This window comes from Crotalus tigris, unplaced genomic scaffold (genome assembly GCF_016545835.1).
Source record: "Crotalus tigris isolate CLP2741 ecotype Arizona unplaced genomic scaffold, ASM1654583v1 scf7180000024339.11422700, whole genome shotgun sequence".
Classification (NCBI taxonomy): domain Eukaryota; kingdom Metazoa; phylum Chordata; class Lepidosauria; order Squamata; family Viperidae; genus Crotalus; species Crotalus tigris.
The window spans coordinates 2,905,475-2,930,608 of NW_024100509.1; the positions used below are offsets into that span (position 1 = coordinate 2,905,475).

General features: G+C 37.2%; 1 protein-coding gene across 9 annotated transcripts in view; it reads right to left on the minus strand.

Annotated features, from left to right (window-relative positions):
* Positions 1-6,513: 6,513 nt before the first annotated feature.
* KIAA0232 (KIAA0232 ortholog) overlaps positions 6,514-25,134 on the minus strand; it is an 84,060-nt gene continuing 65,439 nt past the window's right edge. For 7 of the 9 annotated variants that reach the window (XM_039326052.1, XM_039326048.1, XM_039326046.1 and 4 more), the window contains 5 exons: positions 12,984-13,082; positions 12,678-12,752; positions 12,227-12,325; positions 10,238-10,335; positions 6,514-9,118 (listed from right to left, as the gene is read on the minus strand). In XM_039326052.1, the coding sequence (XP_039181986.1) occupies positions 8,939-9,118; positions 10,238-10,335; positions 12,227-12,325; positions 12,678-12,752; positions 12,984-13,082 (551 nt within the window). In that variant the 3' untranslated portion in view covers positions 6,514-8,938. Of the gene's footprint in view, positions 9,119-10,237; positions 10,336-12,226; positions 12,326-12,677; positions 12,753-12,983; positions 13,083-14,119; positions 15,019-25,134 lie in introns of those variants that run through there. The other 2 variants (XM_039326049.1, XM_039326055.1) reach the window with 2 other exon arrangements.

Here is a 25,134-nt window from a genome sequence, read left to right on the forward strand (position 1 = left end):
GTAAGGGAGACTCCTTTGGTTTTAAGGGGCTGCGCCTCTCCTCTGAGGGAAGGAAAATAGCGTTAAGGCTCTGTCCTAGTCAGGGCTGCTTTTCGCGCCGCTCAGCTGATCGATGCCGAGCAGCGCCGCAGTTTGCCGCTTCCCGCGCGGCTCAGCTGTTTCGCGCTGAGCGGCGCCTCAGTTCTGTCGGCCGAGCCGAGCCGGCCACTCAGCTGTTTGTCGGATCGGAGGGCGACGAACAACCCGGTGGGATCCCCGCGCCAAACAGCTGCTCGGCGGGCCGGATATCGACGAGCGATCCGGCCCCGTTCCAAGCCTCCCCTGCTAGCCGCCCTGACGCCCCACTCACAACTCCGCCGATCCTGGCTGTGCCTTTTAAGTTCTATCAGCTGCCAGAGAGCTTTTCATTCAAATGGAAGGAAGAGGCTTCTTTCCCTTTTCTTTTGGGATAAATTCCTATTGTTCTGAGAGCTGCTTCTCGCACGTCTACCAGGCTTCGAGACTGAGTTAAAACTGGGGTCACGCCCAAAGGAAGGGGTGTGGCCGAAGTTTTTACCCAGTCTGCCAGGCAGGAAGGCCGTCATAGAACCCATCCATTTGGACTCTACAGCCATCCTGCTGGAGAAAGCATTTGATCAATTGAATTGGCATTTTATGCTAAGAGTAATGGAAGAAATGAATTTTGGCGAAAAGATATTACAAGCTCTTACGGTAATATATCAAAAACAAATGGCACAACTTATTGTTAATGGAGGTTTGTCGGAGGTTTTTACAATAGAGAAAGGTACTAGACAGGGATGTCCTTTATCGCCATTGTTGTTTGTTTTAACACTGGAAATATTATTGATCAAAATTCGAGAGTCTCAGGAAATTAAAGGAATAGAAGTTAACAAAAAAGAATATAAGTTGAGAGCTTTTGCGGATGACTTGGTTGTTACTTTGTCGCAACCTGATTATTCTGCAGTAAACTTATTACAGTTGATTCATCATTATGGTTTGGTTTCGGGTTTCAAGATTAATGTAAATAAGACTAAAATCTTACCTAAAAATATGTCTAGTCAGGAGAAGCAGATTTTGGCTAACTTGACGGGTTTTGAGATTGTTAATAAGGTAAAATATTTGGGGGTGATGTTGTCTGTTTCTAATGTAAAATTATTTAAAAATAACTATGAAAGGTTGTGGGTCAGGGTACAGAAGGACTTGAAGAATTGGGAGAAGTTGCAATTATCCCTCATGGGAAGAATTGCAGTGATAAAAATGAATATTCTACCCAAGTTTCTTTTTTTGTTTCAAATGTTACCGATTTTGAAAAATGAGATTAATTTAAGTGAGTGGCAGAAGGGTCTTAATAAATTTATTTGGGCAGGGAAAAAGCCAAGGGTTAAGTTTAAAATTATGCAAGACTTCTGTGAGAGGGGTGGACTTAAGGTACCAAATTTGAAATTACATTACGATGCGGTGGTCTTAACACTAATCAGTGATTGGGTAAATTTGACAAATCCTGAGATACTTCATTTAGAGGGATGGGATTTACTTTATGGGTGGCATGCCTATTTAATATTTAATAAAAAAATGGACTGTGGTCTTTAAATCTCATATTTTAAGAATTTCTTTACTTAGGATTTGGAGAAAATATTATAAAAGTGATTTTAAAGTTCCATTATGGGCTATACCTTGGCATGCGATAGAAGGAATAAAAGAGGAGTAAAAATGGACATGGTGTCTTATAGTCAGTTACTTAGATGGGATGGGCAAAACTGGCAGTTAAGATTACGGGAAGATTTAGCGCAAGAAAATATTATTTATTCTTGGTTTCAATATAGGCAACTAGTAGATAAATGGAAGGTGGATTGTAAATTGGGTTTTCTTAGAGAAGATGGAAATCTTATTAAGCAAGTCAAGGATCAAAGACAAACCCATATCAAGAGAATTTATGGGGTATTAGTTGAAATGGACTCAGAAACGGAATTAATTAAAGATTGTATGATTAGATGGGCGCAGAATTTTGGTGTCCCAGTCTCATTGGACATTTGGGAAACCATTTGGGTGAGAAATGTCAAATTTACACAAGCACAGAACCTTAGGGAGAATTTTTATAAAATGTTTTATAGATGGCACCTTGATCCACAAAAAATGTCTCTTATGTACCCTGACGTGCAACCTAAATGTTGGAGATGTGGTTATAAGGATGCTTCCTATTATCATATCTGGTGGTCATGCAGAGAGATAAAAGCATTTTGGATCAAAATATGGTGGAATATCCAGAGAATTTTTAGAAGGAGGGTAAAATTTACTCCGCAATTATTTTTGTTAGGCATTGTTACAGATTGTGATACAAAGGAGGTTGTATTGATGTTAAATTTGATTACAGCCGCTAGGCTGTTAGTAGGACAATATTGGAAGAAGGAATCTTTGCCTACATTGCAGGAATGGTTTCTTAAAGTAGCTTATCTGGCGGAAATGGCAAAGATTTCGGCTTTCTTAAAGCAATAAACGCAAGAGAAGTTCCTTGCTGTTTGGGACAAATGGATAAAATTTATACAATTTAGATTGGGTATACAAAAATATCATATAGCTTTTTTATAAGTTTTATTTTTATATATATATATATAGATATTTTTTATATATATATATATATAAATATAAATTTTTTAATTTAATTTTTTATTTTTATTTCTTAATTTTTAATTAAGCCTATATTCTGCTCTGGGAAGCTCAGGGGGGGGAAGGGAGGGTTTTTGTGAGGGGTGGGGGATGGGTTTTTTTTTATATATATATATGTAATGTTTAGTTTCTTTTTTGTATATGTTGTCTTTTGTTTTGTATTGTTTTTGTCTTTTTGTAAAATTTATAAAACTTTTAATAATAATAAAAAAAAAAAACCCATTAAGGGCAAGTCCACACTGATTACTGAATGCAGAATTTAGATTAGTAAAAGATTTGCAACAATGAATTTCAATAGAAGTGTATTACATTAACCCTCAAAGGAGTTATAAAATATTGGTATAACGTGTTTTAATTCAGTATATTACTCCAGTTTTGATTGCTAACATTGGTAATTATTTTATAAAACGTGTTGGAGATGTACATGTTTGATTAAAAATAGAAAAAAATATACATGATTTTTTAACATATCATTTATATTTTACTTTGACAGATCTGGCAATTTGTTGAACAGCTGCCATTTGGGGAGTTCATTATAGGGCCCTGTAAGCTCTTCTGATTCAAAGTGTATTACTAGAAATATTTTTGAAAATACTTTTGTTAAGAGCATGATTAGATGCTGCTTAATACATCTGATGCTTTCACAAATTCTGAGTTTGGGCTGAAATTGCTTTTTCAAGATTTACAGGATAATCATCATCTATAATAAGGAACTGATATGCAATACCACTCAGGATGCAAACCACAAAATTAACTGCTATGACCATTCAGGTTTCCTAGACGCTTTGAACCTTTTTAGTTCTGTCTATAAAACCTCTTTAATACAAGATATCTCAGTTTGGGAACCGAGTTGTGTTTTTTTTAATACTGAAGTGTTTCTTGATTTTCTTGAGTTAACACAAGCATAAGGTATGTGCATTTGGAAGTAAAAGAAATAAAAGGAACTTTTCATTTATTTGAATGCTTAGCTATTCTATATACTTCCTTCCCAAAAAAGCATTATCAGCTTCAGTTTCTATTCAGGCAAGGAGATGCAGAATCAAACTCCATGTAACGTCACCAAACAGCAACTAGCTATGTAGTAACACTAGCCATTCACACTAGCTTGTGTACTTTCAAGTATCACTGCCAAGTTAGCACTTGCAGCTATTTCTCTTTTCTGTCTACAAACATAATTGTTTATATTATTCATAGACAGAAACTGATAATCACAAAAAATTTTTAAGGTGCTCAATTTAGTGTGAGAAAAGGTGGCATGAAATTAGCAAGTTTTATTTTTATGCTCATTTTGGACTGCTTTGTAATTGACACATGTAAACTGTTATGATTCAATATGAGACAATAAAGGATGCAAACCACAAAATTAACTGCTATGACCATTCAGGTTTCCTAGACGCTTTGAACCTTTTTAGTTCTGTCTATAAAACCTCTTTAATACAAGATATCTCAGTTTGGGAACCGAGTTGTGTTTTTTTTAATACTGAAGTGTTTCTTGATTTTCTTGAGTTAACACAAGCATAAGGTATGTGCATTTGGAAGTAAAAGAAATAAAAGGAACTTTTCATTTATTTGAATGCTTAGCTATTCTATATACTTCCTTCCCAAAAAAGCATTATCAGCTTCAGTTTCTATTCAGGCAAGGAGATGCAGAATCAAACTCCATGTAACGTCACCAAACAGCAACTAGCTATGTAGTAACACTAGCCATTCACACTAGCTTGTGTACTTTCAAGTATCACTGCCAAGTTAGCACTTGCAGCTATTTCTCTTTTCTGTCTACAAACATAATTGTTTATATTATTCATAGACAGAAACTGATAATCACAAAAAATTTTTAAGGTGCTCAATTTAGTGTGAGAAAAGGTGGCATGAAATTAGCAAGTTTTATTTTTATGCTCATTTTGGACTGCTTTGTAATTGACACATGTAAACTGTTATGATTCAATATGAGACAATAAAGGACTTTCACTGAACATACAGTGAGGGAAAAAAATATTTGATTGTCTGCTGATTTTGTACGTTTGCCCACTGACCAAGAAAAGATCAGTCAATAATTGTAATGGTAGATTTATTTTAACAGTGAGAAACAGAATAACAAAACTATCCAGAAAAACGCATTTCAATAAAGTTATTAATTTAATGAGTGAAATAAGTATTTGATCCCCTAACAATTAGCAAGATTTCTGGCTACCAGGTGTCTTTTATACAGGTAAAGAGCTGAGATTAGGAGCACTCTCTTAAAGGGAGTGCTCCTAATCTCAGTTTATTACCTGTATGAAAGACACCTGTCCAAAGAAGCAATCAATCAATCATATTCCAAATTCTTTACCATGGCCAAGACCAAAGAGCTGTCCAAGGATGTCAGGGACAAGATTGTAGACCTACACAAGACTGGAATGGGCTACAAGACTATCGTCAAGCAGCTTGATGAGAAGGTGACAACAGTTGGTGTGATTACTCGCAAATGGAAGAAACACATAATAACTGTCAATCTCCCAAGGTCTGGGGCTCTATGCAAGATCTTACCTTGTGGAATTTCAATGATCATGAGAATGGTGAGGAATCAGGCCAGAACTACATAGGAGGATCTTGTCAATGATCTCAAAGCAGCTGAGACCATAGTCATCAAGAAAACAATTGGTAACACACTACGCCGTGAAGGACTGAAATCCTGCAGTGCCTGCAAGGTCCCCCTGCTCAAGAAAACACATATACAGGCCCGTCTGAAGTTTGCCAATGAACATCTGAATGATTCAGAGAACTGGGTGAAAGTGTTGTGGTCAGATGAGACCCAAAATCGAGCTCTTTGGCATCAACTCAACTCGCTGTGTTTGGAGGAGGAATGCTGCCTATGACCCCAAGAACACCATCTCCATTGGCAAACATGGAGATGGAAACATTATGCTTTGGGGGTGTTTTTCTGCTAAGGAGAACCTCCTTCCCTCAGTCAGCGCATTGAAAATGGGTCATGGATGGGTATTTCAGCATGGCAATGACCCAAAACACACAGCCAAGGCAACAAAGGAGTGGCTCAAGAAGCAGCATATTAAGGTCCTTGAGTGGTCTAGCCAGTCTCCAGCTCTTAATCCCATAGAAGATCTGTGGAGGGAGCTGAAGGTTCAAGCTGCCAAATATCAGCCTTGAAACCTTAATGACTTGAAGAGGATCTGCAAAGAGGAGTAGGCCAAAATCCCTCCCAAGATGTGTGGAAACCTGGTGGACAACTACAAGAAATGTCTGACCTCTGTGATTGCCAACAAGTACTTTTGCCACCAAGTACTAAGTCATGTTTTGCGAAGGGGTCAACACTTACTTCACTCATTAAAATGCAAATCAATTTATAACTTTTTCGAAATGCCTTTTTCTGGATAGTTTTGTTATTCTGTCTCTCGCTGTTAAAATAAACCTACCATTACAATTATAGACTGATCATTTTGTTGTCAGTGTACAAATGTATAAAATCAGCAGGGGATCAAATAATTTTTCCCTCATTGTACACTATCGCAAAAATTTGATTTTACAAACCAGTTTGGGGTAAAGGTTGTCTGTTAAAAATGAATTTAACTGATAATTTATATTACTTATATAATTTACATAATGTGCATAGTTCTGTTATAATTATCTTTGTGTTTTGTTCAATTTTTAATTATTATTTTAAAAGGAATTAAAATAAATTAAAAAATTAGGGAAGTGTTGAGAAACCAAAAACAAACATTTATCTACTTAATTTAAAGGCAACTAAAAAGTGGTCCATAAACTTGAGGTTTGCTGTACTGTACAACGTTCTCTATTTGCATAGTGCTATTTAAAAAGAAATTTTGCATATTGAACAAAGAAAACACAATTTAATTATTTTTTTATTTTTTTTATTTGGTGTTAAGTAACTCCACAAAAAAACAAATTCAGTTACTCTGATGTATGTGAAATCAGAACGATACACCACTTGAAGCGAAAAGGTAGAAACAAGTTCAGCCCAGGAATGAAAAACTGATACTTCAGTGCTATGGATATGCAATGTGCTTCATACCACAGTGCATTTCAGCATTTCCACTTTTAAATTATCCTTGCAGAAAACAGAAACACGAACTCACACATCCACTTTCTCACTGAAAAGCTTCAGAATTTTACCCATTCAGTTATGAAACAAATAAATATTATTTGTTATTGCCCACACATGTAACATACACATTTTCAAAGGTGTTAGAATATTGAATCATAATAAAATGAGCCATCCTTTCACTGAGATAAAAGTCCAAATAAGCTGAATTTTTGAAGTGTGAGTTCTTCCCTCCCCAAATATTCCCATTTGGCTTTTCATATTTCTAACAATAATTCTTTACATTAACCACTAAGATTTATCAGTTTTGTTCTTTGCTTTCATACTGACAATAATATCCTTAGTGCATGTGCCTATATAACATTTTAAAGGAAGCTCCAGAAGAAAGTAAATATTTAAACACATATCCAAAATTTCAAATAAGAAAAAAAAACCACCGTAAAGATTTGTAGTATGGATGCTAAAATAAAGTAGCTTAAAAGCCATTATTAATGTTATTAATGACATTTCCCTGGAAGGTACAAACCAAGCCAATGGAGTTGGAAGTTTCAACTGAAAGGATGAGATACAACCCGTACCCTAGATCTTAAATCTTGTACTATCAATTAAAAAAAAGGCAAAAAACTTCATTCAATTCAATTAAGCTCACTAGCACAGAATAAAAATTTAAAGCCAGTTCAGCTTACCATTTGAAACAACTATAATTGTTAACAAGTTTCTTGCCTATTAAAATTAATGGCTTAGCATTTTCAAGTCAACAGTAAGCTTTCTGTTCTTTCTGGTGTCTTAAACATGCTGCTATTGTATAGTTTTTTAAAACTATGAAATGGTATAAACCAATATTGCTCCTCCTGACATGATTTGCATAATACATTATTAGCACAGGGAGTTGATAGTCTTGCACAGTTACATTTTGACAATGCATTGACTATGTTAAAATAAATGTTAAGAACAGGTCACATAAAGCAACAATCACTACTGCAATCACACATGTAAATCATGTTCCCATTCCCTCCCACAACACACAACTTACTTCTAACATTCTCTCAGGACACGAAGTTAGCTACAAATTTTACTAAATTACAGCTATAATAGTAGCTAACTGCAGGAGCCATTGGATTTGAGTGATATATTAATTCTCTGCATAAAAAATATTCAACATTGACTCTTAAGATTTCTTTTGTTGTTCAGGCCAACTATATGAAGCTCTTTACGAAGTTCACTGTTCCATAATTTCCCGACAATGCAATCCTAAGTACACTTACAAGTATGAAGTAAGTGTGCTTGGTTCAGGCTGTAGTGTCACTTGTTGAATCATCTACTTTTCAACACTGAGTCCTGAAAAAGAAGAAAATACTAAGCCCTGAAAACAAGAGGGGGAAAGGGGGAATGGTCATTTTTCTTCCTCCTTATCCCTGCAAAAACGCGCAGCTTTCTCAGTTAGTAACAAACAATTGTTCCAACTCTGTTTCTATGCATGTTAGGAGAAGAGATTCTAGAATTGAAAGTACAGTTTCTGAAAGTCTCTAAAGCTCAGCCCTAGTATTTCTAATCCCAAGTTGTAAGAGCTTAAAAGACAGGACAAGCCATACATGCTTTCCTCTCACATTCAGAAAGGCACTGATAGATTACAGCAGTGTTTCCCAATCTTGACAATTTTAAGGCATGTGGACTTCAACTCCAAGAATTCCACAGCCAGCAAAGCTGGCTGTGGAATTCTGGGAGTTGAAGTCCACATGCCCTAAAATTGTCAAGATTGGGAAACACTGGATTACAGTGTTAAGTATTTATCTCCCAAATCTTAAAAGCCTAAATGTGCTAAAAGATAAAATCTCTGAATAGTTGTAGACACTGCAATGCTAGTAGGATAGTAATACTGATACAGCTGCAGTTGAAAATAAAAATAACTGCAACTAGGATGCAAAAGAGCAGTGATACTATTAAGACAATCACATGCACATCCATTCTTGATTTGACAACACAATCTACTCTAGGTCCAAATAGCCAAGGAGCTAATAGTTTGGAGAAAAAGGGGAAAAAAAGCTTCTAGCGGGGCCGTAACCCACTATTAAAAATAAAATACCAAGAAGAGAAAGATAAATACACTTCTGAATCCATTATATGAAGGAAGAACTCAATTTGTTGCTGAGTTACGAGCCTTCTGGAAGAGTTTGCCACCTCATGTTATTCTTCAAGCCATCCTTTTATTCTATAACTTTATAAGTGAGTTCGAGAAAAAAGCTCTTCTTCACAAGGATCTGTCCATCCATTTCCACCTTCTGATGCTGCACCTTCAGAACTGTCACTGTCACTGGAGTATAACTTCTTTCTAAAGCCATTTGATTTTATTTCAGAATCTCTAGGATCTGCACACCTTGCTTCATGCATGGAAGAAATCTATAGGATTACATTTAAAAACATTATACATTACAATTTTGTAAAAGGAGAAAGTATTTAAAAATCTTAAAAATCAAAATCATTCACATTTTCATATTGCAATTACAAAAAAATGGATTCAAATTTATAGTAAGCAGACTTCTGTTGGCACTAGAGAAAAGGGAGGAAGATGGCATTCATAACGGCTCTTTTCCGTGCAGCCCTTAGTGCCAGTTTGAATTTCTACAGAACCCTCTGGGACAATGTGGTGAATTATTCTGTCAGAAAGGGAGAGAAATACCTCCCTCATCTGTTAGAATTCAGCTCATCCACTCTGGGAAAAGGCCTTCTTATTCAAAGGAGCAAGGATGGGTCTAATCCATGGGTCTTCAAACTCGGCTCTTTTATGACTTGTGGACTTCAACTCCCAGAATTCCTCAGCCAGCATGCCTGGCTGAGGAATTTTGGGAGTTGAAGTCCACAAGTCGTAAAAGGGCCAAGTTTGAAGACCCCTGGTCTAACCTACTGTTAAACCTGCTTTCAGGTTTTGATTTATCACTATCAATCCTGAAATATATACAGTGAGGCCTTCTATCTTAGTCTGTTTTTCATTAAAGCACCTTTGCTCCTCTAAAGGGCTATGATGAAAAGAACTATAAAAAAATCTGGCCCTTTAGTCTGGGCTTTTCGTTTGGTTTTGTCACAATGATGAATTGTAAATTCATGAGTTATTTGATTGTTTGCCTTTAAAATAGAGATAATCCTTGTTTAGCAGCTGCCTCATTTAGCAACCATTTGTGTTATGATAGAGATAAAAAAAGTACTTTGTGACCAATCTTCGCATTTACGATCTTTGTAGGTCTACAAAGCAAAGGAAAGCTAAAATAAGATTTAAGCATAGTCACGATTTCACTTAGTAACCTTTCGGTTAATGAATGAGTCACTGGTCCCAACTGTGCTTGCTAAACAGGGATTATCTATGTATCTCTATCAGAAGATTTAAAATTAAAAACTGTACCCAAATTCAGACCTAATTTTCTCACAAACTTAATAAAGAATCATAACATGTCTTCTGTTCTTTAGCAGACATTTACATATTTTAGATGAATCTACCTTACCTGGTATGTTTTTTCAACTTACCATATTAAAATCTTGAAGATGCTCTTCACTGTGTAGTAATTCTTTCATATCTGTGAATTCTTCATCACTGTTCTCCCTCTTGATATTTGTATAGCATTCTTTGAAAGTTTGGTTTCAAAGTATCAAAGCAAGGATGAGGGAGAGAAAAAAAAGACTTTAAAAATTAAATTCACAAGATCTAAGCAAAAAATCTCTAGTTATAATATTTGATAACCAAAAGGAAGCTCCAGCTGGTGAAAAAAACAGTTTCAGAAGTCAGGTTAATTTATTTTAGACAATTAAACTTTTATACATATTATTTTTGGGGGGAAATTAAGTAGATGAAGAGATTCTTTGGTAAGTCAGCCCCAAGATTCTCCTATGACACTGCTTTTACTTTCTTCCTATTTACTATTCACTTTGCTCTCCAACAAGTATTTTTAATGTTCTGAAACTAAGGCAACCTTCATTGGTGTAACACCCTCAGATGTTTTATTGTAAATTCAGATTACCTTCATACTGCTAACAGAAGGCCCTATGTTGGGGAGATTATGCTACATAATTTACGCAACTCGTGTGTCTAATATTTTTGATCTGATTCTGAAAAAGTTGTTTTCGAACAGAGAAACAGAAATGCAACATGTGCAGTGACTCAATAAAGCAAGTGTGTTTACTTCAAACTGCGCTTATTCTATAAGGTCATTCAAATTCCATATGGTCCAAAGAAACTTTTTGACCTGAATTTAAAATGTATAGCCCAGTAGGCTGTGTGTACATTATACTGGTATCTTTATGACCTTCATCTTGAAAGAGACTTGGTTAACACACTCTGAAATTGTTCCATAGCAAAGATCAATGCAGTGGTTAATAGGAAATACAGCTTTAATTTCATGGCTGAATAAAGAGCAAGTATGGAAGTTACAATGCAAAGACAATTCTTTGAATGTAGACAATAAATACTTTGGATGTATCTTAATTCTGTAGCCACAGGATTAGACAAAAAAGCAATTCATTATGAAACAATTGACCTGTAGGGTTAGCACAACAGATATTCCCTTTCCACCTATGTGAAGAAACTCAAGAAATCCCAGCACCACAGCCCAACAGAGAAGACCTTCTTGAATAGCTGTGTCCTAAGTCTGGGGTCCCCAGATTTGTCTGTTCATTACCCTCATGAAATTTCAGATTGTTCATCAATCTCTCCCAACATTCATTATATGAAAATAATTTAATAAATACTACTTTAATAAATAATACTACAAATAACATTAACTCCTTGGATAGTCCCATCAACCTGTTGGATTGATACTGACCATTCCAGGGAATCTTGAAGAACAGCACACTCAGGATATATAAGAGGACATAGTGCTATCTTGACATGATAAGCTGGTAACAGCCTACATCCCCTCTCCTGCCCTGTCATCCAACTTAATACAGCCACTTAAACAGACACTGATTCTTGAGCATTTTGCCTAACTCATTCCTGCCTAGGTCACAAATTGTCATGTTTATCTTCCACATTCAGTTCATAGCAGCTTATGTTCTTTTTTCATGTTACTGCATTAATTCTGCTCAATTTATTGTCTTAGCAGTAACTGAAGAAAGAGGAATAAACACATGAGATTGTTGAGATCATCTCTTTGACTCCAACAACAAAGCTCTGAGAAACTTAATTCACTTGGCTCTGGTCATCTATGATGAATAACAGTTGTTAACAGTTGTAAAGCAAGGGAAAAAGTCACCACATTTATTGAGAGTTTCAATTGTGGAGAAAGTTTAGACATCATTACAGGGTAAAAATGGCTCCTACTTGTTCAAAAGGACAATTGTCCTTCTGAAAGTTGCACAAAAAAGGAGCATATTGATGCAGTTTTCCCTAACACTACATTCATGTGCCATGAACAGGTGCCCCTACTGCCCCATGTACTGTATCTTACAGCTTTTAAACAGACAAAAACCCTCTTGGAACAAAATGGTGACCACCCCATATAGAAACAGTTGTTTTCTCACTGGCAGCTGCTGAAGCTGTAGATTTTCCTTGTTGTCTACATGACAAGCTGTGAGAAGAATATCCTTTCTTCTGTGTATGTTGAATGTCTGCCTGGTTACCTGTGGAAAAAGAAAAAAAGGCAGATATTGTACAAGGTCTGATATATATAAAACACTTCTCTGTAACTTAGTCAATGAACAGTAAGATGTAAGAAAAAGAGCCCTCACTTAAGAGGCTTCCAGTCCACATCTTCTCCCATTATCCCAACAAGTATGCATTCTTGTGGTTTGGGAGTATGAGAGGTATTGTTACTCTGGATCAGGGGTGATAAACTGCGGGCCCACGGGCCGGTTTCATCATACCGGAGCCGCGTCCATCCCATTGCCGGCAATGGCAAAAAAGCTCCAATATGTTGCGCGACGTCACGTGACGTCGTGAGTTTGACATGTCTGCTCTGGACGGAATACTTACTCGTCAAATGTAGGGAATCGCACCGGAACTCTTTGTCCAACAGCTGTTCTGTTCCAACATCAACCATTTCTGATTCTGAAAGAAAGAATATGTCACAAAGTTTGGCAAATACAGTGTCACTGTCATGTTCTAAAAAGTAGCGGGTTGTTATTTAGTTAATACGGAGTTTCTGAAGTTTTCAGAAGTAATGGGGCAAAATAGTCTATGAATACATTGCTTATTTTGAGAGCGCTTAGAAGGGGAGTTTCACGTACACGCTTCCCTAGTGTATACTCTTCCCTAGTGTATAGCTCCCCATTTGATTACCTATGTGAGGTGCCTTGTCTTTTAATCCCCAGTTACAGCAATGGGGTTCCTGGTGCACATGCATGCCTGGAGTCCAGAAGCAGAGTACCTGTAAGGGGTCTAAGAATACAAAAATTATTCATCTGCTATTCTTGTATTTACTGTTAGCCTTGGCTATTTGTGATTTACACAAACTCCTCCTTTGATAAAAATTGCCAAAGCCATAGCTTTAATGAACACATGATATAGATATTTATAGAACACTATTGTCTCCAAACAGAAAATGTAACCATACATTTATGCCATATTTTAAGCTAATTTTTCATAGGTGTAACACTACATTAGCATAAGGGGAAGGAACAATGTTCAGAGAGAAAAAATCCAATCGTCCTATTTCTCCCCTTCTACCATTTCAATTCCAGATGGTGGCACTGTGATGCAGATGAAACACTATTCTGTCATCCTTTTCTATTGGTTAAAGTGACAAATTCTGTCCTCCAAGTATTTATAGAAACTGCACTTTCAAATCTATCCTGAACAAAAAAATGTCCAAGTCCAGTGCTTTTTGGAATTGTGCAATGTAATCTTTATATCTCAAAAATTGCTTATATTAGGGAGAATTGCAAGAAGATACACTCTAGAAAAAGGCCATAGAATATCTAAGAAATTCTAGATCAACTTTTATTTTACAAGCTCAAAACTATGCAAAAATACACTAAAGGTAAACAACTGAGAAAATGAAAATGAATAAAACCATGATAGGTTTCTCTATCGCTAGTAATCGTCTTTCAATAAAAAAGGAATGTAAGCATTTGATTAATCCCTACAGCTAGCCTTATTTCTATTAGCACTGAGATATATTACAGTAATTAATTTACAGACAGAGAACAGAAAATGCTTACTGTCCTACCATGAAAGTAACCTAGTCTCAATACGTGTCTTAATTCCAAACATTAACTGTTTCTCAAAATTCTGATTATTCTGTGGTGGATGTCAGAGAATGTGGTTAGATTCCAATTAAAAACTCATGAATTACTAGAACTTGCCCACATTCTCACATTCCTTCCAAACATTCTGCCCCATGCTCACTGTTATCTTTTCCTACTGTAATGAGACTTTTTCATTATAGCTCACAAAGAGGACATCAGCATACTCATGAGGTATATCTCGAGATTCTCTTAATAATTAATTCAATCCCAGGTGAGAAAAGTGACTTGGCTGAACTGAAACATACTGCACCTTAAAAAAATCTTTTCAAGCACCTTTTAAAGTTGCATTTTTCTTTGTTCCTACAGCCACATTCTCCAACAGGTTAAATGTTCACAACACACAAGATAGAAAGTTTATAAATTTACATTAATAAAAACTTAAGATCAAAACAAAATTGAAATAGGTGTAATTAGAGAGTAATTTTTGTTTTGTTAGAATGCATATAAAGGTTAACAAATTATGTTCTTATAATGAAAGCAGGTGCAAAGCAGAGAACTTGGAGCAACAGCTATGAGAAGGAGAAAGCAGCCATCAGATGATGGGGAAAAGAAAAGGCAATAAAGATCATAGTACAGACAAAAGGTATCTAGTAACTCCTCATGACACACTAAACCATCATTTCACAATTAAGTATAGAGTAGTAGTTTTGTTGGTATACCTGTTTGAAAAGAAATAACATATTTGGGCTGTGCAAAGCATTTTAAATAGGTGGTTCGGAAGGTGCGTTAGCAGAAAGCACCTCTTCCAGGCAAGGCTTGCTCAACTGCTTGGAAGGCTGTCTCCTCATCTGTGTGCATGCAGAGCCACCACACGCCACTGGTGGTCCCAGGGTCTATGCATGCTTTCAAATTCTAATTGCAGACAGTCGAGTTTAGCTAAAAAATGAACCTCTGTATCTTCATCAGATAAGTTTTCAGTTTACTATATAAGTCCAAGTAACATTTTAAAAATGGAACATGTATATCTTCAGGAGAACTATATATCTTATCATCCCCATCTTTTTCATCTCTTTTTTATTTTCACTTCAAGCGGTTTGCCAAGATCCTACCAGGTCTGGATGGATTTCCTGTGGAATGGCATAAAACATTTATTGATATACTTGCTCCTAAAGTCTATAAACCATACAAAAATGGTGTTTTATCTTCAGTTAGTGAAGCATATATTACAATTATATAAAAACCTGGAAAAGATCATACATTATGTTAACTGCAATCCTACTTCACTGATTAATTAGATATTTTGTTTTGGCTAATAAATTTCAACAAGTAATTTTTTCAGTTGTCAAGTAGGATGAAATGGGCTTTATTATACATGGATCACATAATATTTGGTGATTTGATTGATTTGAACAAGAACAAAAAAGACAAAGCTGCAATTCTGTCACATTATGAAAAAAAGCTTTTGATTAAATGTGTAAAACGTATATGTTACTTTAGCCAAAAGAGGATTTTCAAAGGATTTATAAAATAGGCAAATACTCTATGCAATTCCCAAATCTAAAGTGAAGATCTTTTAAATCTACTTTCCAATATTGTGTTGAACAACATTTGGTAATTAACTGTCAAAACCCCAAAGTAATAGTTGCCAATAGATCCAAAGTCCATATAGAGCAGTGGTTCTCAACCTTTTTAATGCCACGACCCCCAACCGGTTGAGGACTACTCAACCGGTCGTAAGTCGAGGATTACTCAACTGGTGCACCACCATTTGCAGAATGGGACTTTTGGCAGGCTCAGCAGGGCAGAGACAGCCTGGACAATTCCTATTGGCTTTTGAAAGCCAATAGAATTAGACTCTAAGGAAAAGGGGAAAAAAAATAGCGGACTGCATTGTTTGGTGACCCCCGTGAAATGGTCGTTCGACTCCAAATGGGGTCCCGACCCACAGGTTGAGAACCACTGATATAGAGACTATTAAAACCACCATTTGAATAAAAAAATATATATAACTTGGCACTGTATTTAAAAATAGGTGGATCACATTGCAATGCCACCAATTGTTTTCAAAAGCATTACAAATACAAGTACAGAAATCACTCCTAAGCATGTTCCAAATACTGTTTTCAGTATTTACCAGAGCCTGGATTGTTAACTATAACGCATCTTGGTGGACTGCTTATACATTTCAATCCACTTGGAAGAAAGCCCTAATGGAGAAAATGGTGTATCTATTCAGTTGTATATTTTATATTGGGACCAGGCTAAAGAACTGATACAATTCTAGACGCAGTATAGTTAAAATTTACACACATATTTGATTTCCTAATTTTTTTCAAGGGAGAATAATAGTCTTTATATATGACCCAACCTAATTGTAATTTTGCTTTGACGACGATGTGCACCAGCATCTCTTATCCATATTACTGCGGGGTAGGTCTGCTCAAATTCCTATAATGCACAAATTGTGCATACAGTACATGGAAAAGGTTGTATAAAATATATAGAGGTTTTCTTGTCTATGGAAGTCCTTAAACCCTATCCTTGGAATACATAGTTTCAGCATGAATGTAATTCTAAGTTATTTGATATTTTGTAGTTTTAGTTTCCTGAATCTTGACTTATACTACAGGTAATCCCCGAGTTATGAGCGTTCACTTAATGCTCGTTTGAAGTTACGTGAAAAGCGCCTAGTCTTTACGAGAAAACCCCAAATTTATGAATGTTACAGCACCACAGCAGGGAACAACGAGCTCCTGGATGCTGTGGTATCGCACAAGTTCCAGCTCCCATGCTCTTTTGCAGAGAACGGGTACCTGAACTCTTGCAAGATCATGGTCCCCAGAAACTTTCATTTTTGGCACAAACTCTATGCCTGTCTCCTGCTCATCCGCCCAACTCCTTTGGTTCCTGCGCCCTGCCGACTCCAATTCCACGCTTTTCCCCATAGGCAAGGAAATGAAGTAATCAGTTCCCCCCCCCCCGAATGGAAGCTTCTGGGGGCCATGATCTATTTTGATCTCACACGATATTATAGCACCTAGAAGCTTCCATTGTCGGCGTGAAAAGCTGACTCTCCTCTCCCTCAAAGGCCGCAGCAGAGAGGATTTTTGCAAGGTAAGTGAGTCCGGTGCGGCAGGAAGGGAGGGGGAAGCATGAGGTATCTTAATGGGTCGGGGAGGCCTTGGGGGCTAGTTCCATCACTAGGCCCTCCATGGTCTTCCCCACCCTGAGATACCTAATGTGCACTTAACAAGCCGCATGCATCTTAATGAGCAGGGAGTGATCTCGTTCGAGGTATGAGATTCACTCCCATGAATTTTCAAGTTAGGAATGGAATGGGCAAGCTCCATTCCATTTGTAACTCAAGGACTACCTGTATTATATATACTTTTGACCTAGTACCAAAATTTGGATATGTTCATTTTAGCATAAATTTTATTTCCTATTTCTTTGCAATATTCAAATGTGAAAACTTTCATTATTTTGACTATTTTGACTCAAAAATATCTTATGTCATTATCATAACAAACTGAACACTTTGATATCTTTTTTTAAAAATCATACTTGATCTCTTTTTCTCATGCAAATTAATGCTATGGTGTAATTCAGACCTTAATATTGAGAGAGATATTATAAGGAAAATCTGGATGGAACCTAACATGTTTAGTTTACAATGAAGAAAAAATTATTTGATCCACTGCTGGTTTTGTACATTTGTCGACTGACAAAGAAATGATCAGTCAATAATTGTAATGGTAGGTTTATTTTAACAGCGAAAAACAGAATAACAACAAAAAAATTCAGAAAAACGCATTTCAATATAGTTATAAATTGATTTGCATTTTAATGAGTAAAATAAGTATTTGATCCCCTAACAATTAGCAAGATTTCTGGCTCCCAGGTGTCTTTTATACAGGTAACGAGCTGAGATTAAGAGCACTCTCTTAAAGGGAGTGCTCCTAATCTCAATTTATTACCTGTATAAAAGACACCTGTCCAAAGAAGCAATCAATCAAATAATATTCCAAACTCTTCACCATGGCCAAGACCAAAGATTGTAGACCTACACAAGGCTGGAATAGGCTGCAAGACCATTGTCAAGCAGCTTGGTTAGAAGGTGCGATAATTTGCAAATGGAAGAAACACAAAATAACTCTTAATCTCCCATGGTCTGGGGCTCCATGCAAGACCTCGTGGAGTTTGAATGATCATGAGAACGGTGAGGAATCAGGCCAGAACTACAGGGGAGGATCTTGTCAATGATCTCAAGGCAGCTGGGATCACAGTCACCAAGAAAACAATTGGTAACACACTATGCCATGAAGGACTGAAATCCTGCAGTACCTGCAAGGTCCCCCTGCTCAAGAAAACACATATACAGGTCCATCTGAAGTTTGCCAATGAACATCTGAATGATTCAAAGGAGAACTGGGTGAAAGTGTTGTGGTCAGATGAGACCAAAATCAAGCTCTTTGGCATCAACTCAACTCGCCGTGTTTGGAGGAGGAGGAATGCTGCCTGTGACCCCAAGAACACCATCTCCACTGTCAAACATGGAGGTGGAAACATTATGCTTTGGGGGTGTTTTTCTGCTAAGGAGACAGGACAACTTTGCCGCATCAGAGAGATGATGGACAAGGCCATGTACCATAAAATCTTGGTTGAGAACCTCCTTCCCTCAGCCATGGCAGTGAAGATGGGTCCTGGATGGGTATTTCGGCATGGCAATGACTCAAAATACATGGCTAAGGCAACAAAGGAGTGGCTCAAGAAGAAACACATTAAAGTCCTGGAGTGGCGTAGCCAGTCTCCAGACCTTAATCCCATACAAAATCTGTGGAGGGAGCTGAAGGTTCAAGCTGCCAAACATCAGCTTCGAAACCTTAATGACTTGGAGAGGATCTGCAAAAAGGAGTGGGACAAAATCCCTCCCAAGATGTGTGGCAACCTGGTGGCGAACTACAAGAAACGTCTGATCTCTGTGATTGCCAACAAGTACTGTCATGTTTTACGAAGGAGTCAAATATTTATTTTAATCATTAAAATGCAAATCAATTTATAACCTTATTGAAATGCATTTTTCTGGATTTTTTTAATCTCTCGTTGTTACAATTATAGACTGGTCATTTCTTTGTCGGGGCAAACATATAAAATCAGCAGGGGATCAAATATTTTTCTCTCTCACTGTACATCTATTTGATGACAATGATTTTTATCATTTTAATCATTTTCTTTCTTAAAATCATTTTCTTTCTTAAAAGAACAATATTATTTGTCCATCACTATCCACTGGCAGTATTTATAATATTTAATGACATCTCAGTGGACTAGAGACATTTTCAGCCTCAGAGTTACCTAAATTGTTAAAAGTGATCCTACAATCCTTGGATAGATAAATCAGTAAGATATACAATTTTAAAGATGGAATCGAATAAGGAATTGAGGTACTCATTTTATCTGAACAAATAGAAATTGTTTTAACCTCAGTATCAAAAACTTTAGTACATTTTATATTGGACACCTTATGCAATGGAAAAAGATGTTTTGGAATTAACACATCCAACTGCATTTGCATAGAAAATATGAATACATGAATAAATCCTCATGCTATTGGAGATGCTTTGACATAAAATGTCTCGGTGATCATCTGATGTTAAATTTTAGGAAGAAGTAATTACATATTTTAATTTGACATTCAGATAAAATTTAATATCCATTACGTTTTGAAATATTACAATGATGGTTGGACAATTGTGAATTTGCTAAGAGATTTAGTCCTTCAGCACAGGAAAGGTACATTTTATGACCCCAAACACTCAATGAATTTAATTCCTCGTGTTACTTGTGACAGAGTTGCTCATCAAGACTATCGGGTAAAACTGTGTATGTGTGTGTGCATGGGAGAGAAAGGGAGAGTCTCCTTAATTTATTTTGCTGTGTTCCTTTTAATTTTGCTTTGCACAGTCCCATATTATATTACATAGAATATATTATGTACTTTTTATTCATACAAAAAGGAGGTGAGTAGCAGGATAGAGACTGAGCTCTGTTCTAATTCACTATCTTTATTAGGAATGTCTTCTATTTATATCACCTTACTATTTAAATGATATATTTACAATATGTGCTATCACTGAATCTGACAAGAAAGTACTAACAGGAGGCACTACAGAGACGGGAAATAAAAATAAATTTAGAAAACAAGGCAGGATAACTTCTAAAAAACTATTGAACAAAGTGTAAAAAACAGTGAAAATGAACTTTTGCTGACATTTAAAGCATTCGTAAATATCTGGAATAATTTAAATTTAGGTCCAATAGTCTATTATTAAAAAAGCAAGCTGAACACAGATACAGTTACAGTAATTATAAATTAGTCTCTGTTGCAACCCAGAGAAACTATGAGTGATTTATTCATATCTAAACAGTGCCTTGTGCTTTCTATTTTTGAACACACAGATAATATCTACAACAAATAGAAGAACTAAAGAAACCTTTTGATTTAAGCATTCAGACAAGTACAGAAATCACCTAAAAGTCAGAATCAGAACAAGTTTGGCGATACAAAAAGTAAAATGCTGAGTGACTTTAAAAAAGAAAGCCAGAATAAAAAATTCATAAAAAAGAGGAAAGCTAGAAGAGAAGAAAGAGCAGAATGATATCAAGCTCAAGGTGGTAATGAACCTTATCTACCCAATTAAACTTCCTTCAGGGCCAGCCTGGTAGCACCTTTTAATTAGTAATGAAGTGAGTTGAAGCTCCCAAACCCTTGTGCTTTTAATAAAATTTGTTAGTCCAAGAAGATACTACCAGACTCTTCTAATTTTTTGCTACTATAGAGTTACACAGCTCTTCTCCTACAATATTTAGAACAATTCAGGTATTAAATGAGTTTTCCAATAACCAAGCACCCCTGCAAATGAGAATATTAATAGAATGAAATGGAGCTCAGGTAGAGCAATTCTAAATTGGGACAACTGATGTAATCCCAAATCTACCCTGTTGATATGGGGTTTATATAGAATGGTTGTCATTTTACTGTGATGGTATCAGAATTATAATAGCATTTAAGAAGGCTATCTTTTTTCAATGCTACCTGGGAAATAAGGCCGGAGGAAGTGGAGGAAGGGGGGAGGGAGGAGGAACCAACAAGGAAGAAACCACTGTTACATGAGCTGCGCAGGCTGCTCATCTGCTTCCAGGTCCAATTCAAGGTGTAGATTATTACCTTTAAAGCCGTCTGTGGCACGAGTCCAGGATATCTGAGGAACTGTCTTTCCCCAGTGAGATCAGCCCACCCCACTCCTTCTGCAGAGGAGACATATTGTGGACCCCATCAGTCAAGAAGTTTCAGCTGATAGGGTCCAGAAGAAGAGCTTTTTCTGCCGTGACACCCAAACTTTGGAACATCTTGCCTCCAGAGGCGAGATCTGCCCCCTCTTTGGCCTTCAGAAAAAGCCTTAAAACTTGGCTATGCCAGTTGGCTAGAGGTGATCAGTGCAGAAACAGAATGTACTACCACTGCTCCATTCCAAATCTGTGGGGTTTTTTTAGTTTGTTTTAATTCTTTGTAACTTTTATCTGTTTTTATATTTATAATAATTTTTATATCTATATGTTTTATTACACTCTAAGCCTCTCAGAGTTGCTTTGAATGGTGACATAGGGGACATATAAATTTAATAAACAAATAAAGCATGCCATTTTGAAATGCCTGTTTGCAATTAGAAAGTCATCCTCTTGCGGACAATTCACTGGATATAGCCACTACCAAATCAAAAGAAATTAACAGAAGCTATTCTCCAAGAAAAGCTATTCCACAGATGCTATTCTTCAAGAATTGAAGAAAGGCCATCTGACCCCCCCCCCCAAGACAGAGAAGTCATTATCACAAAAAGAGATGGCTGATCCTCAGATTGCAGGAAGCTGATAACTGCTTTCATCTCACTCTCCTTCCTCGCTGCTCTAGAATACCACAGGATGGAGAGCTATGGTAAGAGATCCAGACTGTATCAATCTTATAATTAATTTTGATTTTATCTTTTTACCAGAAAAATGGATGAAAGAACACCAACATAATTTCATTGGGCTTCTGTTGGGAAAACAGCCAAATAAGAGACAGACTATACTAATTTCCCCGAAACTTAAAATAAACTATAGCACAATAGTGCCATTCAAAGCAATGGCAACAAGTTAATTTCAAATTGCATTCTCTTCATATTATGTTTACTTATTCCACTAAGCATAAAATCTCAGAATAACAACAAAAATACGGAGCGTAGAAAATTATGCTTCCAAGTTGACAACTAATCAACCTCAAATTCACGCGATGCTGGTTATTAATTTTAAATGCAAAATTAGGTTCAAATAATCTGGCCTTTTGTACCACCCCCAACTCCAGAAAGTAATTTGTTTCTACCATCAGAGTTACATTAGCTTTGGGATGGAAAATGCAAGTATGCTGAACTTTGCCTTGCATAGTGTATTGCTAAAATAAATAAAATATAATAAAATATCATATCTTAAATGGAGCAACCTAGGGAAACAGACTAATAAAATTTACTTTCTAGGCAGATTCCATAGTTAATACAAATAACTACATAGCCTTTTCATGAAGTTTCCTAAAGCAGACATGTCAAAACAAGGCCCGGGGCCAGATGCGGCCCGCAACGTGGTTTTATGTGGTCCACAAAGCCATCCTGGAAACAGTGAGAGAATGGCCCCCGCTACCTTGGCCCCAGCCCAGGTCACCCGGGAGCGAATGTACAATTTTGTAGTGGCCATCTATACTGAAACCCATTCAGGCCGTCTGGAAACAGCAAGGGGCCGGCCCCTGCCGCGTTGGCCCCATCCCCTGGACATGCACTAGGGAGGTGTCAGCCTTTGTGAGGAATGAAGAAATGCACCATCACCTGGAAGTGGCCAGCAAATGGCCCTCGCCTACTTCACGTATCCGGCTAGATGGGCTCCGGGGGAGGGGTTTCAGCAGGCAGTGGGACGCTCTCCTCACAGCGCCGAGACGCTGAGCCAGGCGGCGCGAATCCAAAAAGAAGCATGTCGCCACTCAGCCCCCAACCTGCCCGATTTCAGCAGGCAGCAAGGTGCAAAGCTGGTGAGCTTCGCACTGCCAGGCTCAGCCTCTCGGCACTATGAGGAGAGCGCACCACTGCCTGCCGAAACCGGGCAAACTGGAGGCTGGGTGGCGTCACGCTTCTTTTAGGATTCGCGCTGTCTGGCTCTGGGAAGCCTGCGGCACCATCCAGCCCCCCCTCGCATGGCCTGAGAGGAACAGTGAGGCTCTTCCAGTGGACCATGCCTTGGTGCTTGTCCTGGTCCCACCCCCTTCTGCCAGAGACCCTCAGATCTGTCCCACTCCTGCCCAGGCCCCCCTGACGTGAACGACGAAGAGCTGGTCATGCCCACCTAGCAGGCCACACCCACTCCAGCCACACCCACCAAGTAGGCTGCTCCCACCCTGGCCACAACTACCCCCCCCGAGGACAACCGCAATGCTGATGTGGCCCTCAATGAAATTGAGTTTGACACCCCTGTCCTAAAGCATCTGAAAAAAATTACAATTATTACTTTTCGAAGTTATGCATGACTCTGGAAGGACTTTCGATTATCCCCAACTAACAACAGGTCGAAATGGAGATTATCTTACACATACAAATACACTAACCCATGAAATAACACTCAGGGTTTATGAGTATACAATATATTCTTATTTAAAGGGAATACTCTCCCAAATATAGCAGTGATTTATAGACTCAACTCCAAGGAAAAAAAATCTTTGACACAAACTTAAATCCTCCACAACAGATAGATAACTCATCATCCTCTTCTATAGGTACTCAACGTATGACCATAATTGAGCCCAAAATTTATGTTGCTAACTGAGACATTTGTTAAGTGAGTTTTGTTCCATTTTATGACCTTTCTTGCCACAGCTGTTAAACAAAACATTGCAGTTGTTAAGTCAGTAACACGGTAGTTCAGTGAACCTGGCTTCCCCACTGATTGTTTCTCAGAAGAGCACAAAAGCTGATGACCTGACCCTGGGATATTGCAGCCATCATAAATATGAACCAGATGCAAAGTATCTGAATTTTGATCATGTGACCTTGGGGATGCTGCAACAGTTGTAAGTGTGAAAAATGCCGTTGTAACTTTGAATGGTCACTAAATGAACTGTTGTAAAACAAGGATTACCTGTATACATTTCATAGGAACAGCAAACTGTAGGTGAGATGCAATTCACCAGGCCTCTCTAAGAGGTACTGCCAACTAGCAAAGGAATTAAGCAAGGGTATATACAACTACTACTTCTTCCTCTTCTTCTTCCTCCTATTATTGTTATTGTTGTTGTTATTATTATTATTATTATTATTATTATTATTATTATTATGTTGTTGTTGTTGTTGTTGTTGTTGTTGTTGTTGTTGTTGTTGTTGTTAATCTTCAATTCATTTCACTGTCCAGGACTGGTAAAAAGGTAACAGTTCAAGTCCTAACCAAGGAGTTAAGAGCTGTTAAGGTAGCGTCTGAGTATATAGGCAGTTCCAAGTAAGGTGCAAAGTCAGGATATTCAATTCTAATAAATTCAACATTTCCATGTATCCAGGCAACCCTTTGCGTATTGCTCCAAGGGCTTCTATTACTATAGGTACAACCATTGATTTCTTCCTCCAATTTGCAAATCATTATATTTTGTTATTTTTTCTAGCTGTTTCTCTTCAATTCGTGCATCACCTGGTATTGTAATAACAATTAACCAGCCTTTTTTCTTTTCCACAGTAGTGATGTCAGGCGTGTTGTGGGCCAGATCCCACAGGATCTTTACTTGCTCATTTTCAAGAACTTCGTCAATTTGGTGTTCCCAGTTAATTTTTGCTGCGTTTGAATCCAAACCTCTGGCAAAGCTTCCAATGTATGATTTTGGCAACTCAATCATGGTAATCAGTCTATGAGATTTTGCTGCACCCACTGATAAGCTGATCCACTGTTTCATCTTTCTCGCATAAGCAAAATTTGCTGCTGTTACTGACATGTTGAATTTTTGCTTTCATGAAATTGCTCTGCAAGGCTTATTCTTGGGCAGCCAAAATGAAGCCTTCAGTTTTTATTATTATTATTAATTATTTTTTTTAATTTTAAATTGTAATATTGTAATATATTTCTGAACTGTAAGCCAAGCAGAATCATTGATTGAGATGGGCAGCCATAAAAATGGAAAAAATAAA